Consider the following 19,005-nt stretch of genomic DNA (forward strand, 5'->3'; position numbering starts at 1 on the left):
TAACTGCCTGGAAAGTGATTCATTTATCTATTTTATCCCAAAGTCTGAATTATGCAGTCAGCCTATTCTGTCACATTATTAAGCAATATTAGCAATGCTCATTTGTTACCAGGCAACTTCTGACCTCTAAATTCAGCATCAGCTGCAAGAACATGCGAAAATACTGCAGAAATAAACCTTTAATAATGCATAATACCCATCATAAATCTTATTTCAACCAGAGATGCATTCACAGTGCCTGGGAAGTTAGGAGCACCTGATTCTATTTGTAACTGCTAATCAAAACTTGTAAGAGTGATATATCGACACATCTTAAAACACTTCCTGGCAATAGGACTATTTAAACGCGCTCGATAATCTTATTCTCGCCGCAACAACTGAGAGAATGTTCGACAAAAGAGAAAATGTCCTTTTTTTCTTAGTGGTTTTAAACGCAGCATAACTGTCAGCTGCAACGTCAGAAATCTAATGACCAATGAGTAGTTGAAACGAAGACTTGGCGAGTGACGCGTACAGGAAGAGAAACAGATTTCAAAAACGTTTCAATGTACCGATTTTAATGGTTTATTTCTTCCACTAAAACCTAATTTCATCGGGAAAAGCTATGCAGACGTGGAGTCTCGTATCAATTTGCGTGTTACTTGGCATTAGTGCGAGATGGGGAGTTTCGTTAAATTCATATTCAGGTAAGAAATGTGCTGAGGCCAACGTTTAAATTCATTTTTCCTTCTTACGGTGTTTGTTTATTGACTGAAAACCGTTTTAACCGCATCAGAGCGCCACTTTCAGCAATTACCGTCAACGGCTTAAAGAGCTGTCAGCGCGGGTTTGTTGTGTGGTGGCCGTTCATTCATGAAACAAGCTTCAAATTCATCACACTGACAGCTCAACTATTTTCTTCCAGGAGCGGGGAAACCTCCCATGTTTGGCGACTATGAAGCCCAGAGGCACTGGCAAGAAGTGACCTACAACCTCCCTGTTCAGGAATGGTCAGTCTGGCACTCACCGGTGTTGTGCCAAAAAGTGATCGTCTTTCCTTTTTGATCAAGCTTATAGTCAGGGCTGGATCAGGTGACCCTGAACCATCCCTCAGTTATGCTGCAATAGGCCTAGGCTGCTGGGGTGTGTGTGTGTGTGTGTGTGTGTGTGTGTGTGTGTGTGTGTGTGTGTGTGTGTGTGTGTGTGTGTGTGTTTCTTTTCCACTCCTCTTTTCACTGCTTATACACCACTCTGCACTTTATTATTAGTTATTATTAAACTCTGGCTCTCTTCCACAGTGTGTCTTTTGTCCTGTCACACTCCCCTCACCCCCCAACCATTCACAGCAGACGACTGCCCCTCCCTGAGCCTGGCTCTGCCAGAGAGTTCTTCCTGTTAAAAGGGAGTTTTTCTTTCCCACTGTCATCAAGTGCTTGCTTATAGGGGGTCGTTTTGATTGTTGAGTTTTCTCTGTAATTACTGTATCGTCTTTACATTATAAAACACCTTGAGACAACTGTTTGTTGTGATATGGTGCTATATAAATTTAAAAAAAAAACATTGAATTGAATTAAAATATCTTTATAGAACTGTAATGTTATGTTTGTTGCAATTTCTGCTGCCCTCCTGGCTGGATCTCTCTGGAAAAAAAAAAAAAATTTTTTTAGTGTCAATGTCACTTTGTCACAAAGTGATTACAGATTCTACTTTGTGACAAAAACGCTGTTACTCACTGAAAATGACTTGGTATCATTCACAAGAAACATGTTTGACATATGTTTGACCGAAAACTCATTTACAACAGTTTAAATACAGCCAATTGTTTTTTGGCAAATACTGAAAATAACTTTTTGGCAGATGTTCACTTTTTGGCACAACACCAGGCCTGTTCATAGTAACTGGGGTGCCGTTTACACGAGACCGTTTTCATTTTGAAACGGTGTCGTTTTGATGCGTTTCGGCCTTGCGTTTACACGACAACGGTGTCGTTTTGATGTGTTTCGCCCTTCTGTTTACACGACAACAGAGTGAAAACGATGTGTTTCAGAAACGGGGTCCAGAGTGGAGCGTTTCAGAAACGCACCGGCTTGCGTTTTCGTGTAAACACTTGAAACCGGGATGATTTGAAAACGCTCGACTCGCACATGCGCACTATGGTTGCGACGGCCACAGTTTTTCGCGCACGCGCAAACTGATAAACAGTACTCGCGGATTCACGAGTGCTTCTTATGCTTTTCCTGTGTTTTTACCGTTTTGTAATTCAGCGTTGTGTGCAGCAGCGATCCAACCTCATCATCGGTCCACACAAAACCTCTCACATTGGCCGTTTTGTAAGTAATGAACAATTTGCCGCACTACCTACTGTGTCACTCCACGCATGCGCGTCTTGCATAAACAAACTTTGCAAAGAGAAAACCAACGCCAACTTGTGGCCTGGCATGAGAACTACATCGTTTTCATCGTTTCACATGTCCTCGTGTAAACGCGGATCGTTTCTGAAACGCCATCGTGTAAACGAAAGGCTGAAACGCATCAAAACGACACCGTTTCCAGTGAAAACGGCTTCGTGTAAACGGCACCTGGGTCTTATTACGGGTCCTTGAGTTGAGAAATATAATGTGATACTCAAAACGCACATTGCTAATATGTCCTGCCTCTGTGGCCTCCTTACCACGTGTGAAAGGATGGATGGATATGCAAAATATTAAATACAAATAACATTAAAACTACAGTTTTTCCTAGCTATATGTACACGCTACACTGTCTTTACAGCAGAAATCATTAAAGTTTTATTTAGAAAATTATGCAATGAGAATGCACACTTTTAAAGAAAGTCTGGCACCGCAACTGCTTCAAAATAAATGTTACCTTTCTGCTCCTCCAGGTACTTCAATACTACAGACAATGACTTGAACTACTGGGGGCTTGACTATCCTCCACTCACCGCTTACCACAGCTGGATCTGTGCTTATATGTAAGTCATTTGGATTATTTAGAAAGGATATTTCACATAATATTTGAATGTTAATTTAGGAGAAAGACAGAGAAATAGAGCGAGTATACCATGAGAGAAATGTTGTTATTTCAAGGTATAGGAAAGCAGTACCACAGCTGCCCACTATTACAGTAAGAGCCAATATTGCATACCTTAGGTACTGTTTACAATGGAAACACAGAAAAGGAAATAATCAAAATGTATGCTTGGTTGTATGCCTGGTTCCTGCAGAGCCAAAACAATAAACCCAGAGTGGGTGGAGCTCCACAAGTCCAGAGGTTATGAAAGTCCACAGCACAAGTTATTCATGAGAACTACAGGTATTGTAACCATGAGAGAAAAAAAAACAAATTCATGATCTATGTCTGCTTTAACCTTAAAACAACTCACTAACTTAAAGTAACATTTGTAGTTATGTTTGGATAATTTGCTCAAATCACTGTAATGGTTCACATTTATACCATTTGACCATTTGTGTTACTGTGTATAACATAAATTTGGCATCATGTAATATGTAACTTTTTTCTTTTTCAGTCTTAGTGGCGGATTTGTTGATATACATCCCTGCAGTGGTTTTATACTGTTTATACCTGATTGATGGATCCTCTAGGAAAAAGGTCAGAGACATGTTGGGTATGAAATGATTAGTTTTCAGTTAAAGACCCAGACCAGCCCTTTTTCTCTCAGTCTGGGAACCCACCCTTATTAAAACAGATTACAGCACTAGACCTCCAAATTGGGAAATGATGGCGTCATTATTGCAATATAATCTGGTTATATCATGTTATTACATTTCTAAGAAGTTATTGCAGTTCAGCTGGTCTTCATACATTTACTGTACAATCAATTTAAAGGGATCATTTCTAATGTTTGGACGGTGTCTTATATTATCAAACAGAGAAAGAAGAGCAGTAGTTAAAAATGACTCACACAGGATTTGACTTTAAAAGGCTGCGCTTTTCCTGCTGTGATTAATTACAGATATCTGCCCTTTTCCTTTTTCAGGTTTCCATTTTGTTCTGCTTTCTACTTTACCCAGGATTAATTCTCATTGACTACGGCCATTTCCAGCATCCTTTATGTACATGCGCATTCCTACTGTATATTATATGTAATGTCAAGTTTTTGCTCTGTGTTTTGATTAAATTACATGTAATCTGAAATGATGACCTATAAGGTTAGCTCACTTGAAAGGTCCAATCATAATGTAACTTAGTTAACATACTATATTTATATATATGTTTGTAGCAGTTTTGTATTGCAGTTTTAGTTCACTATATCTGCAGCATTGAGTTGTTTACCTCCAGAAAACTCAGCCTTCCAGACCAGCACTATCCTTAACAGTATCAGGTACAACGGAGTGAGCCTGGGTTTTGCCCTTTGGGGGATTCTGGCTTTGGGTCTGGGCTGGGATGTGTTGGGCTCCGTGGCCTTCTCTCTGGCTCTCAACTACAAACAGATGGAGCTGTACCATGCTTTGCCTTTCTTCTGTTACCTTCTTGGAAGATGCATCAAAACGGGGCTGATGGGCCGAGGGTGAGTCTTATTGTTCTTCCTTGTTTTTGTATTCTCTCTCTCTCTCTCTCTCTCTCCATAATGAGGATGATTGTTTGCAATTAAGTGCAGTCCAGATTTTCATGGGAGCATCAAGTTTCTGATGCTCCCATCAGTTCCAAATTTGTATTTGTCCTGTTGGGTTTTTTTTCACACAGGCACTGCAGCCCCGAGTTTTTCTAAATCTTCCCCAACAGAGGTGATTTTGAGAAGGCAAATGTTTCATGCACTCAGAAAAAGCAATTTTTCAACCCAGTCCTCACAACATTTTCAGGAGTCAGGAGTTTCACAAATTTAGGGTTTTCACAAAGTTAGGGTCCTCCCCACCCTACTTTAGAAATGATTAGAGAATAGTATAATTCAAAAATCCTAAGCTAAGATGATGCATTTTAGCATGTTGTTCAAAGCGCTGCTATGTGGAGGTTTTAGCCAGCGCTAAAGGAAAATCACCAGCATTTAAAAAATAAACAAGATTTGTTCATTGGGAATTTATTTCCTGTGCTTAACGAATTCATTAGACCACCATCCAGTGTAAGGTTTGTGCCACAGTAAATCTGTAACTGCCAAAATAATTTTTATGTTTCCGTAATGATTAATCCACCAGTATGTGCAAGCTTTTTAATCAAATATATGATTTTAGTGCCAATATATAATTATTGTTGTTACCTGTGAATTTTCAAATTTAATTTAACAAAAAAAGCTGAAAAATTAGTAAAGCACATTATTATTTTTTTTATTAAGATGCCAAATTATAGTTATTTACTTGCAACCCTGAACAGAAAAATTAGTTTTAGTGGTTGAATGTTATGCTTCATCAATTTCCCAGAGAAGTCCAGTGTGCCGGCTCAAATTTGGGTATAAAAATGTGAATTCAGTTTGTTATTCGCCAAATAAATAGCAGTATCATTTTTAGCTTTAGTTTTTTTTTGTTTGTTTTTTTAAAGCAACCAATTAAGGTAACACAGTAACACAGACTCCGACTGGCTTTATATTACACACATGGATCATGCTTAACAACCCCCCCTCAAAAAAAAAAAAACAAACAAACAAAAAAAACCTCATGCAAACAAAAAAAATGCTGCAATCAATGATGCCCTTCGCTACAGGCGAACACAAAATGTCCCAGAAGGACTTATAGTGATGTCTGTGACATCCTGAATGTTGCTGGTTATACTCTGTGGTCACTGTGCACACAAGTGTCAACAGAATGCCCACACTAGATATGTAATGTCAGTGTATAAGACAGCAGTGTCCTCAGGAGAGTCACAGAATGACTGAGGTAATCAGATTGGATGCTGTTACTAGTGTGTCCAGTGTCTGTTTATCTAGTAACAATGTACCAAGGGCATTTAGTAGCAAATGGAGAGCTGGATTAGAAGGCCCGGGGGGGGAGATATGTCCAGATGACACTCTCGCCATGCCCAAACTCCTCAGCTATGCCTGTGTGTGCAACTTAACCAGCAGCTTCACAGTTACAGCTGACAAGATATCCTGACCTACACCGAAGACTTTCAGCTGATGCATGGCTTTCACTGCATTCCTCAGCACAAGGGTCAAAGCCCAAATTTAGGACTTAGCACACAGTATGCGTCAACTGTTTTCAAAGACAAATTCAAAGTAAATACTAAGGCATTTGGGGGGAAATAACAGTTACAGAAAGTGGGAAAATTATTAGTAAATCCTTGTTTTCATTATTTCTGATACATTTTCATCTCCTACATCCTGTGATGATGCTGTTGTCTTTTCATGTAGGCTTTTCTTGCTGGTGAGGATTGGTGTAACAGTGTTGGCAACTTTTGCCCTCTGCTGGTTTCCCTTCCTGTCTGATCCCAGCCAGGCCTTGCAGGTGGTCAGGAGGATCTTTCCTGTGGCTCGGGGTTTGTTTGAGGTACAGTGCATTTCCTTATATTTGAGCTTAACCCTAAAACCACATCTGAGAAGCTTAATATTCCCAGACTAACTCTTAAAAAGAAAACATTTGTATCTTTGTCATGCAGACATCTAAGAATAGCAGTGTTAATCTTGGAATTCTTTTTTTTTTTTTAACTGAAAATGGGAAGACAGCAGTGCTTCCTGACAGATTGTGTTTAATGATCCGTGGGCATCTCCTGAAATTCACAAATAAATCTAACTGCAGTTATTTGAATCCAGTATAATAAAATTCCAAATACAGTACCACCAGCAACATTTTTTTTTTTTTACTTAAAAAAAAAAAAAGGGGGATTTGTTAACAGCTCCCATTGTGGGATAAGCCTGCAGAGATGCAGTTATGTTTCTGTTTACCCCCAAAACAAATTACTGTTAAATGCCAGTAACTTCACATCCCTGTTTATGTGCAATCAGTTGAGATTCTGTGTTTTCTAAGGAGTGACATTTTTTCTAAGGAACCTCATTTCATGGTGTTCAACAATTTATAGCATGAGGCTGTGATCAGTGATTTTATAAAATGTTATACACAGCCCACGCAGCACTCCTCCTCTATGCACCGTTCCATACTCTCAGCACCGTTCCATCCACCAATGCTTAGCCGCTTGGAAACAGATACCCTGTAGGATCAAAGAAAACAGTGGAATAAAACTGTGAAAGGTCAGGAGATCAGTTTCACTCTATCTCCGGGAGGTGTCGGGGTTCGGACTGTACAGTAGGAGGATAGAGATAAATCTCGCTAATTTATGAGCAGGTTGTTTTCAGCACTTCATAGCACAGCCATGTTCTATCCATACGAACTGATGAGTCGGGCTGACGCGACACTTGAAGGCGTATCAGAGCACATCAGCTGCTTCCACCTACTGACCACATCTTTGGGAAACAAACACATAAACATATGTTTGACTGTTTTACAAGAACAAACACACACGTTTGATATACTGTGGTCAGCCTGTTATAGCCTGATCACTGGAATATGATATTAATTTAAAAAGGAAAGTGATGATGGTGAACAAGAATACTTGAAACACCTCTGCAGTCACAGTGTTGAAAGCAGCGGAGGTAAAGTAAGTGTGTGTGCGTGTGACTGACAGCTCGGAGGCCAAGCTTTGCAGCTCTCATTTCTGAAACCCTGTAACCCCCTCTTGTCCCTGTTTCCCGGAGGTAGAACCCACCACAAGGTGTCATGGATGTGAGAAGTAATTGAAAATTCTACCGCCGGAGCGGTTGGCAGCGTGCACCGCGGCAGTATTTGTTCAACGAAATGGTTCAAACATAATACGCAGGGTGTGAGAGACACTATGCCCCCCTGTGACGACAGCACGACGGGGCCACTGGGGCAAGTTGTCCTGAACTAATTGTGAAATTGTGCACGTAAGCAGACAAGGGTACAGGGGTGAGAAGGGGTGGTGGGGAAGAAGAGGACTGGTGGTCCTGGTGGCTTCTGGGTGGGAGCGGTTGTAAGTTTACCCACTGAGCTGCGTCTCACATTGCTGCCTGCTCACAAAAATGGCACCAAATGCTTCTCCCTGTGAAATTCCATGCTAGCTTATAGGTGAAGGGGCCGCTCTGCTCTCGCTCACTCCACCCTGACGTTCATGTGTTGTCTTCAGGCGGTGTCCAGGAGCACCGCTGTAGCAGTTATTTGGAGCAAGAAGGAAAGAGAGGGATTGGGCTGAGATAACACAACAGTGGACAGCCCAGTGCTGCTGACTAGGTTGCCATTAAGATGGGCACAGCTGTGCAGCCAGCAGCTGTAACACAGAAGAGAGAGAGACCAGAAATAGATTTTCTAGATAGGATCATGCAGTGAAAACACCCATAGTGGAATCATAAAGCTGGTCTAGGAATGCAGGCCTCTGTGTTGCGCGATATCATGGCGCACACTGGTGGCTTTGGCCTTAATATCCCTGCACAACTGCTTAAGCACTTAAATCAACTAAAGCACACACAATGGCCTCCTCATCTGATATCAGCGTTAAACCACAAGTACTTTTTAGCTGGTATTAAAGAGGAGGCTTCACATATATGGTATATTGTACCACAGTCAATATATATAATTTTGAGAACTCGGTATACTGACTTTATGTATTGTTTGTTTCTTCTTGGTTGGTCTGTGTCTGCTGAATCTACTTCAAATTGACACTTGACCTTGAAACCCTAAGTTTTTACAAATAAGTCTCATGACTTTCCTGAAAGGAGAGAAAATTTATGAAGGAGGGTTATGAACAAAAAATTCCACAGAGAAATCTTCATTACACTTTCAAAAGGTGGAATAATTTCTCTTAGCAAGTACTTCTTTATGTTTGTTTAAGGAGGAATATATTGAATTTGTAATGGTGTTTTTGTTTTTCCTCCATCAGGCATTTTTTATTTAACCAAGGTGTGTGTGTGTGTGTGTGTGTGTGTGTGTGTGTGTGTGTGTGTGTGTGTGTGTGTGTGTGTGTGTGTGTGTGTGTGTGTGTGTGTGTGTGTGTACACAGGATAAAGTGGCCAACACATGGTGCAGCCTGAACACCCTGATAAAGATCAGATCCATTTTGTCAAGTGACTCTCAGCTCTACCTCAGGTGATTCCTCTATCTGTTTAACAACTTTCACTTTATTCTCCTCTGTCTTTTCTTTATCTTTCATATTTTCTCATTTGTGCCGTGCCATTCTGGCTTTTTACCCCCTCCCTCCCTCACTCTCTCTCTCTCTCTCTCTCTCTGCTGGCTCATGTTTTCACTCCTTTCATTTCCTCAAAAAGCCAAGCCTGCCCTTGGGAATAAAGGCCGCAATCCAGCGGTTGGAAATAAGACCATCCCGTACATCTCACGAGGAACTTTTTAACATGAAGTCATTGATGTTTTTGAAAATGGGAAAAACCTTTTGAACTGCTCGAGGAACACTGAAAAAAAAAAAAGTCTTCGCACTAAATCAATCTGACAGCAAGGTTTTTGTTTTTAAACATGATTATGGATCATGTGTTTTAAAGGATAATGTGATTATAATGTGGGTGTGAAAGAGAGGCAGATTCTCCACAAACATTAGAAGTTATCTTGACCAAAAGTTGGGGTCCTGTGCAGCCGCAGTCAGAAAAACTTTTTGCAACAGTTGCGTGGTGGTGAAGCCTGCTTAAATAACCCAGCATGCTAAATTTAGGAGTCCTATGTTCGCAGCATGGACACGTTTCTGCCAGACTGCTAAGTCCAGGGATCAAGTTAGACTTCTTTTACTGTAGTGCATTTGAAACAAATGAAAAACACTGCTGTCTTTTTGGCGCAGGGGGTGGATTGCTAAATGCTCCGCTGTGGGTATACAGTGTACATAAAATGAATCAGCTGTGAAAAGTGATCCACACCCATCCAGACAGCAAAACCCTGCCCTACACATAACGCACGAACAGCACACATGGTTTCATACAATAAATATCCACTTACTGGTCCTTCATTACTCCTGTCTATCTTTGTTTCTCCCTATCCAGCTCCCTTTGTGTATGTTCACTTCTTTTTGTCTTCTGTGATTCGCAGTAAAAACAAGTTGTTGCCCTCACACCTCAAACTAACTCACGGCCTGACCTTTAAGCAGATTTATACACACTGACTGACATGTTTTTTTCTCCTGCCTTAAACCCAGAAGGTGACAATTGAGGGTTACTGCCTGGTAACCCTAAAAGGGGGGGCCATTATTTGGTCAGTTAATGCACAGCACACAACTTAGTTACAGATCAGAAGGTGTCTTAAAAAATTGTGGCATGAATCGAGAGTTGAATGCTTTATTGTCTGCACTTGATTTTAAAATCAGATCATATAGTTCCACTTACTGAAAACAAATCTGACTGTTTTTATGGGTTTTGTTGGTTTGACAAAATAGGCTACTTTGCAGGTCATTAGAAGCGTTCCCATGCATCCATGTCCACACAGTCCACAAGATTTTCATGAAAACCTTGAAATGCAATGCAAATGCTATTGAGAATGATATTGAATCAACTGAACAGCTGATTTTGTACTATACGTTTACTGTTTTGTTTTTTCTTCACTAAATTGATCTTCCATTTTTCATTTGATTTTTTTTCAGTTTTGCCTGCACTCTTCTGGCAGTTCTTCCTTCCTCTATCAGACTGGTGACAAAGCCGACCTTCTGGCACTTGAAACTGTCTTTGGTGAGTGTTTTGGGCATTCAGCACTGGCCTGTTTTTTCAATCAGTTAGCTGTTGGCTCACAAATATTATATTTAATTTAACAAATCTTGCTTCCTTTTTTTTTGACACCACAGTCCCAAATATGTTTTCTCTTCCTCTCCTTTGTAATAAAAAGTGCAATATTAAATATAGCAGTTTTACTGATAGCCCCAATGTCACTTTAAGGTCAATTCATCGCTGGCGTTCTTCCTCTTCTCCTATCAAGTCCATGAGAAGTCCATCCTTTTGGCTGCCTTGTAAGTACAGACAAGATAATTGTAACTTCTTGAGGTTTGTCTCATTGGGTGACAAATGTAAATGGTACTTTCTCTGTCTTGTAGCGATATCTGAAATATTCATGAGTATAGATTTAATTTCTACTCACAAAGGAGCCATTCGCCTTGTGAAATCTCAGATTATGTCTTGCAGAATGTTAATGTTTCAAATCATGTTCACTTTGCAAAAGTGACGTCATCCTCCTGCTGTACTCCCAGTTTTTTTTTAAGTACAGAAAAGTTATTCACCTCTGTCATCACACTCAGTGCCACACAGATAGAAACCCTGATTCCATTGTCATGACATGCTGTGCTACGTCAGAGTTGGGTCATATTTAACAGGGTGAAAGCGGCACTAAAAGAAGTAAGATGCATATGTGTGTGCTTCAATATCATTTACCTCCATATGTATAAAGCTGTAGGTGGAGTGCAAAGCCTGGGATAGATTTGACAGCGAGGGATTTGGTTCCTAGATCTAGGCTCATCTATTAATCTAGATTAGGGTAGATTGTTGCTTTATTAACTATTGAGTTATATCTCCCACCTGTCCTCCTGAATCAATCAGTAATACATGTCCAGGGATTAGGAAAGAATGGTAGGCGGCAGCTCGGGGTGTTGTTTGCGCAGGATCAATTATTGGGCTGTAACAGGATCGCCAAAGAGCACTGACTGTAATTATGGGCTCGGGGAGTGATGGAAAGTGCCCCCCTTTGAGAAGAGTGTACAACTTGCACTGAGGCCGGCTAGCAAGTTCAATTAACGATAGGCTTAAACACAGATGAATACAGACGCATGAGTATGACACGCGGTCTCAAATTTATCATCGCAACTTCTTGGCAAAACATCGTCAGTTCTTAAAATGAAAATCGATAACATACAAAATAATGCCGCTGACGTCGTTTTAAGTCGATGTCAGTGGATGGGCTCAGTAGCTTTAATATTCTATTTATTCTTGTCTAATTGCAAAACAGGGCTTGATATTAGTCACTGCAGAGTATACTTAATATCCAGACTTTTTTATTCCAGGCCTGTCTGCCTCCTGCTGAATGACCTCCCCTTGATGGCCATTTGGTTCCTACAGGCCTCTACGTTCAGGTAAGAAGGAAAGTCTTTTGAATTCACCAACTACACACAAAAGTTGGAGTAACTAAGTAACAAAGAGTAGCAAATAAAAACTGGCTATCTGTTGTTAGACTTGTTTCTAAGGCTTATTTACTGCACTTTGAATAATTGAATAATAAATTGAATAATAGTGTTATAGAATAATAAAGTTACTTTTATGATGTAACAACTAGATGACGTTCAGCAGCTTTCTTATGATTAGAAGCAGGTCAAGCTTAGCAGAACTTTTAAAGTTCATTTACAGGACTGCTTAATTTTTTTAAGAAAAAAAATTGTACAATAAGTATCATTACAGAGCATTTTTGCTCACTTTATAACTCTTATCCCCTGGTCAGTTGTGGCCACAGCTTTCAGTAAAACTTATGAAGTTTAAGATGTGCTGGTTGCTGAGCTGGCACATAAATCTGGTGTTCCACTGTTGGATGTTGTCACTCTTTAGTCATTTTTCTTTGTTTTCTGTCTCATTTAATGAAAAGATATAATAGAAATAATCCCGAAAAGCTAAATGATGTGCTGTGTGGGTTGAGCAAAGCACCATGAATGGAAAAGACAAGTAGTGCTACAAATGCTCCATCTAACTTTCACCAGCTGTTGTTAAATTCTTCCGGCAGCACTAATTGTTGTGTGTGTGGTTTAGTATAAGGATATCTGGGGATTACACTGCATAGTCTGCATGCCTGCTGTCTAAGTGTGTGTTGTGTAGGGACAGGAGGTCATTCTGTAGCTGCTTCCCTGTACAGTCTGACTTGGACTTTCACATTATCTGCATCCTCTCCAGACTCATTCATTAAAAAAAAAAAAAATACATCTTTTGTTAGCAGAATTGGTTGAATGGATGGTCAAGCATGACCACTTTATGAGCACTGAATGCAGCCAGTCAGTATAAATGGAGGAAGTGTTAAACATTTATCTACTGAATAGAACTTTTTTTGTTTGAGTACAAATCTGAATAAGTAGTTTATTGTGAGGGGAAAGTTTTTTTTATGAGCTGGGGTGATGCGCGATTCACTAAGAGTCAACTGTTGTTCTTGCCCACGCCCGTTTTCTACACTAAGATAAGCTCCTCGTGAATTTTCAGAGCCATCTCTCCCCAGGAGACGAGTGCACATCCAGGCCTGCAGGATAAAAGCTGCTTGGTTTACTGTTGCGCTTAGCTCAACAAACTTTGCACTTAGCTATCATGTTGACATATATGAAAATCTTCCATCAATTGTGGGGTAGAACTGATTTCTTTTCAAAAGATTTCACGAATCTTCAAAATTCTGCTGTGCTTATAAATGTTGTACCAATGTGTAACAATGTCCAGCTATTCCTTGCATGTAAAGGCAATGCTGCAATAGTTCTGTCTTCATTATAAGAATCACATGCAGTTCTTGATTTTTGGGGCTATTTCACGTTGCTCAAAGCAAAGCCGTCAGCCTTGGAATGGGATCACACCAGCTACGATTCCAGTGAGTTCACGGATCACAACCATCCTCAGAACTAATCTGCCTTTATACACTAAAAATGAAAAAGAATGTGGGACTGGGGGCTGCTTTTGGTGCCCTTCACTAAGTATTCATGTATTGGAACGTGACCATCTAGAAATAGGAACCTGTGAACTTTCATAACTGTATCTTGCTATTGTATTTACAAAATTTATCCATAAGCCATGTTTGCAGTAGTCCCCGCTACAGTAGATGAAACTGAATTTTGCCACGATGACACACAGACAGGCTCAAAATGTACTAAAATCTAACACGCCTATCCTTTTCTTATCCTTCTGTGCAGCATGCTTCCTCTGTTCCTGAAGGATGGCCTGCTGGTGCCCTACACTGTGACCTCCTTGGCCTTCCTCTTATTCAGCATCTATCTACTGTCTGCACTGGATCACTGTTCAGAGGACAAACTGAAACTGGGAGCCTACAAAAAGCTGTTATATTGCTTGCCCAAGATGGATCTGGCTTTTATAGTGAGATGGAAGGTCAGTGCTGAAGTGCTGGTATAATAATTAACATTAACATTATAGCTCCAAATATGCACTGATTTGCTTGCTTGCAGAAGAAATCCATACATCTATAAAATCTTGTAACTATGTTAACTGAACTTGAGTACACTTTGGGGTATTTCCTGCTTAAGGTCCTTCACACTTCGCACTTATTCACTATATATATCTCACAGTAGCAAACAGATTTCAGTTATAGTTACTAGTCACTTGAATACAGTTATTAAAATCTGATTCACAGTTATCAATCACACCGAATAACAGTGTGAAGAATTAGTAGTTAGAAGTCAACAGCAGTGGTTTTGGCTGAGTGCGGTGCAGTCCCATACATGTGTGTATGTGGAGTTAACTTCTGTAATTATGGTTGTGGTTTCAATTTGTTGCTACTAAAGGTCATTCAGATTAAATTAGAATTTAACACAAATCCAGACAACACTAGTAGATAAAGTAGGTAAAAATACAATATGACCCTAATGTGTACTTTTTTTCCCCCCTATTTTGAATTAGCAGGATTTAAAGCTTTATCTTTTAAAGTATGGTTTCCTTCATGTTGTGTGTTAGCTTTGCACTTAACATTAAACAAAGATATTGCTTTCTTAAAATGAAGTTCATGTTTTCTTTAGTACAGGTTGGGAGGCGGATGTACAGATGATACATTTGTAGTAGGAAGGGTGCTGATATCAGGGTCCCAGTTGGCCTGTATTTTCAAAGTGGCACTAGACCTAAATTGCAACTGTGTGAGAAGATATACCCAACTGTATAAATAAATATCATGTGCTGGTGTAAGCTGTGTAAGCTGTCTAGGGATGAACGCTGCTGCCAACCAAAGAATTATTTATCGCTTATTTAAGTTTCCATAGCGTCTGAAGTGGCTTCTCTGTCGACCCCTTAGTGACAGGGGAACCAGTAGGGTGTCGGAGATTAGGAGAAGGTGTCTTTTTATAGCACGTGTCATTAACACAGGTTTGCCTAGATATATTTATTTACACAAGCAGCATAAATAGCGAGCCCCAATGATGGGGATAAGGTTTCATGGGTTTGGGGCGGCTGGGCGGTTGCGGGCATGAGGCGCTTCCTCCATCTCACTCTGGGTCATAAAGCGCAAGCAGACATATGAATGATCTCATGTTCACCATCACATCTGTTTATAAATCTGTAACACAATAAAAAGCAGTGACCATACCTTTAAAAAAAAAAAAAAAAAAGTCAGATTGGCTGTAATATGATAACGCAGGCCTCAGTTGTTTCTTTACAGCACCTCTCAAATGACTAATTTGAAATCAGTCATTTAATTATAAATATTCAGTGTCATATAAGCTCTATTTTAAGTTAAATTATTTATTAGTTTGATGTTATTGATATAATTAGTGTTAAGGGGAAAGCCAACAGTTTCTGGTTTTTTTTTTTTTTTTTCATTATGATTTTAGTAAAGAGTATGTTGCAAAAAAGACTTGGAATAAAGGCAGCTCTTTTAATGACATGCAGTTGTAAAGATACTTTATTTGTGTCACAGTTTAATTAACAGCAATGTTACTGACCAAGAAATCTTACAAATAGAAATTTAGTAAGACATTCTTAAACCGAGGTTCCTAAAGTTTCGATCAGTTCTTAAATCTTTGCATAGCTGTCAGGGAGAGTTGGTCTTCGACCATCTATGACAGCTGGTTAAAAATCTGAGTGACATTAAATACTAGGTCACATAAAGACAGCTGAGTGAATCTGCAAATCAGGATTTAGATGTAAATGAAGGCTCTGGCTAGTAAGTAACTTAGAACTCATTTTGTTAGACTAACCACACACACACCCGGTGAGTGCCGACGCTTCTCTGGCTGATGAACTCAACATCTTCTTTGCGCGCTTTGAGTCGGGAAGCCGACAGCCCGCTGCGCTCCCGGCCGGAGGGGCGGAGACACTCACTGTGACGGAGCGCGACGTGAGGAGGGCGTTTAGACGTGTAAACACCAGGAAAGCGGCTGGATCAGACGGTATTAGCGGACATGTCCTTAAGACCTGCGCTGACCAGCTGGCACCTGTGTTTACGCTGATATTCAACCTCTCACTGAAACTGTGTGTGATTCCCACCTGCTTTAAAAAGTCCATCATAGTCCCTGTCCCAAAGAAACCACACCCCAACAGCCCCAATGACTTCAGGCCCATAGCACTCACCTCTGTGGTGATGAAGTGTTTTGAAAGACTCATCAAGACATTCATCACCTCCTCACTGCCCACCACCCTCGACCCACTACAGTTTGCATACCGGCCAGACAGATCCACAGATGACGCCATATCCTTCCTCCTCCACAAGACCCTTTCACACATAGACACTGGTAAGGGGAACTATGTGAGAGTGCTGTTTGTAGATTACAGCTCAGCATTCAACACCATAGTTCCCTCCAGGCTGGTCTCTAAGCTGCTGGACCTGGGCCTGGGCCCATCCCTGTGCAGGTGGGTTCACAGCTTCCTGACCAGCAGACCACAGGTGGTACGAGTGGGTCACCTCACCTCATCCTCCCTCACCCTCAACACTGGATCCCCCCAAGGCTGTGTGCTCAGCCCTCTGCTGTACTCACTGTACACCCATGACTGCGAGGCCACGTCAGAGTCCAACGTCATCATCAAGTTTGCTGACGACACTGCTGTTGTGGGACTAATCTCTCACAATGAGGAGACAGCCTACAAGAGAGAGGTCTCCCGCCTGGAGAACTGGTGCCAGGAGAACCACCTCCTGCTCAACGTCAGCAAAACAAAGGAACTGATTGTGGACTTCAGCAGGAAGCAGCAGAGGGACTACCATCCACTTGTCATCAGTGGTGCTGAGGTGGAAAGAGTGGACACTTTCAAATACCTGGGAGTGACCATCTCACAGGACCTGTCCTGGACTCATCACATAAACATCACTGTGAAGAAGGCCAGACAGCGTCTCTACCTCCTCAGGCGGCTGAGAGACTTCAAGCTCCCACTCAAGGTGCTCAGGAACTTTTACACCTGCACCATCGAGAGCATCATGCGTGGGAGCATCACCACCTGGATGGGAAACTGCACCAAGCAGGACTTCATGGCCCTAAAAAGGGTGGTTCGTTCAGCTGAACGGACCATCAGAACCACCCTCCCCAACCTGCAGGACATTTACACCAAGCAGTGCAGGCTGAGGGCCATGAAGATCCTAAAACAGCCCAGCCACCCCGGACACTCTCTCTTCTCCCTGCTCCCATCAGGCCGGCGTTACCGCTGCCTGAGGACTAAGACTGAAAGGTTGAAGAAGAGTTTTTACCCACAAGCCATCCGTCTGCTCAACTCTGAGCCCTAACTGGACCATTATTGCACAATGTAAATATTATAATTTAAAAAGTGTGTATAGTGTATAGTATATAGAGTATAGTGTATAGTGTGAATTACTTTTTTTTTTATTTTTATTCTTCTTATTTATATGTGTGTGTATATATGGTTGCAGGTACAAAATACATTTCACTGTGCATTGTACTGTGTATAACTGTGCATGTGACAAATAAACACTATCTTATCTTATCTTATCTAACATGTGACATTTCCTTTTATGTTCTAATGTAACAAGTAATCCACAGTTTTATCTGAGCCTTCGTGCTTCTCATTATGAAAACTCATTCAGAATTTTGCATGATCTTTTTTACCCCAATCTCCTTTCGGTGAGCTGACAACTGCACTGTTTTTGTCTCTTACAGTTCTACATCAGCATTGCAGCCATGGTTGGCCTGAGCATCATCAGCGCAGTTCTGGTCCCTCCGCCACATTTACCCGACTTGTTTCCTGTCTTAATATCTACTACTGCTTTCCTGCATTTTCTGGGAACATTTATACATTTCACCGTTGTTCAGTTCAGTGAGCCCCTCAGCAAAAAGAGCCAGAAGAAGAACAAATAAATCATGTCAAAGGTGAAGGTGTTGAACTTATTTTACACCACTGAAGTCAGTGTTACACACTGGAGTATATCTGCGTTTAAAGTGCTCGAGGCCTTTCACCCACGCCTTTTTTTACCAAATACAAAACAATGCAAGTGGTTAGAAAATTACTGTGTTGCAAACTGCCATTTCAAAAGAATTGTGACATGAAATGAAAGAACGTTGTTGTGGTATTTTTCAATCTGGACCAATGAATTTAGTGCACTTCCAAGAAAAATCTTCCATGTTGTCAAAGTCACTCAAGTGAGGTTGACTAAAGTCATGTGAATTGAACCTAACTTGTTGAATGATTTGCTTGGAACATTCATATGTTACAAAAAAGTACACTGTTCCTGGCTAACCTGATGCTGCATAGCCTACACATCTGACTTGTCTGTACGCCCAAGATAAAAGAAGTAGCCACAATAACGTAAACCCCTATTGTAATGTTTCATTTTTTTAGGGACCAGGAGTATTGATCTAATTTTGTGGCAACTGTTGACACCAAAGTTTGTGGTGGTTTATAAGAACATTGTAAATTGTTTGTTCTTTTGTCCACCTTGTGTCCTTGGGGTGGTGGAATATCATATCCATCTATTCACGTGAACTCATCATTGAATTTCATTGAACTGTTTTTTAAAATAGTTTTCTACTGTACATTTTTTGCCAAACATTAAGGTTATTTTGTACAAACTTAGTTTTTGCAAAAATAAATCAAATTTCCAGGCATCCTAAAGTGAACATGAGTTTTATTGCCACATTCTTCAATGATTTGACTCAAAGCCGCTTCATATAAACTGTCTACATTAACCATGTTGTGTGCTAAATCACCCCTAAAGATCTGGCAGAGAGAGAGAACCAATAATTGGACAGAAATTATATCTTTCCAAGCTTTTACTCAACATCATTAAATATTCATTACAAGCCCTTGATACTACAAGTGCCCTGCACAAAAGACCTGTACATTTAAAACAAAACCAGTGATGGGAGAGGTCTTAAAAAAAAAAAAAAAAAAAAAAGATGATGGAAGGTGACATATCTGAACATAATGCTATAAAGTTGAAATACCACAGAAAAAGGCACAAGCAATTTCTA

General features: G+C 40.5%; 1 protein-coding gene across 1 annotated transcript; it reads left to right on the forward strand.

Moving 5' to 3' along the window:
- The first annotated feature begins 495 nt into the window (after window positions 1-495).
- On the forward strand, window positions 496-18,629 carry alg6 (ALG6 alpha-1,3-glucosyltransferase). The gene is made up of 14 exons (XM_030727634.1): window positions 496-686; window positions 905-989; window positions 2,864-2,953; window positions 3,206-3,294; window positions 3,509-3,591; window positions 3,980-4,044; window positions 4,325-4,510; window positions 6,281-6,416; window positions 8,938-9,023; window positions 10,513-10,597; window positions 10,802-10,872; window positions 11,917-11,985; window positions 13,783-13,975; window positions 17,695-18,629. The coding sequence occupies exons 1-14, from the start codon at window positions 605-607 to the stop codon at window positions 17,890-17,892; spliced, it is 1,518 nt and encodes a 505-aa protein (XP_030583494.1). The 5' UTR covers window positions 496-604; the 3' UTR covers window positions 17,893-18,629.
- The last annotated feature ends 376 nt before the right edge of the window (window positions 18,630-19,005 follow it).

The sequence above is a fragment of the Archocentrus centrarchus genome, chromosome 4, assembly GCF_007364275.1.
Source record: "Archocentrus centrarchus isolate MPI-CPG fArcCen1 chromosome 4, fArcCen1, whole genome shotgun sequence".
NCBI classification, from domain to species: domain Eukaryota; kingdom Metazoa; phylum Chordata; class Actinopteri; order Cichliformes; family Cichlidae; genus Archocentrus; species Archocentrus centrarchus.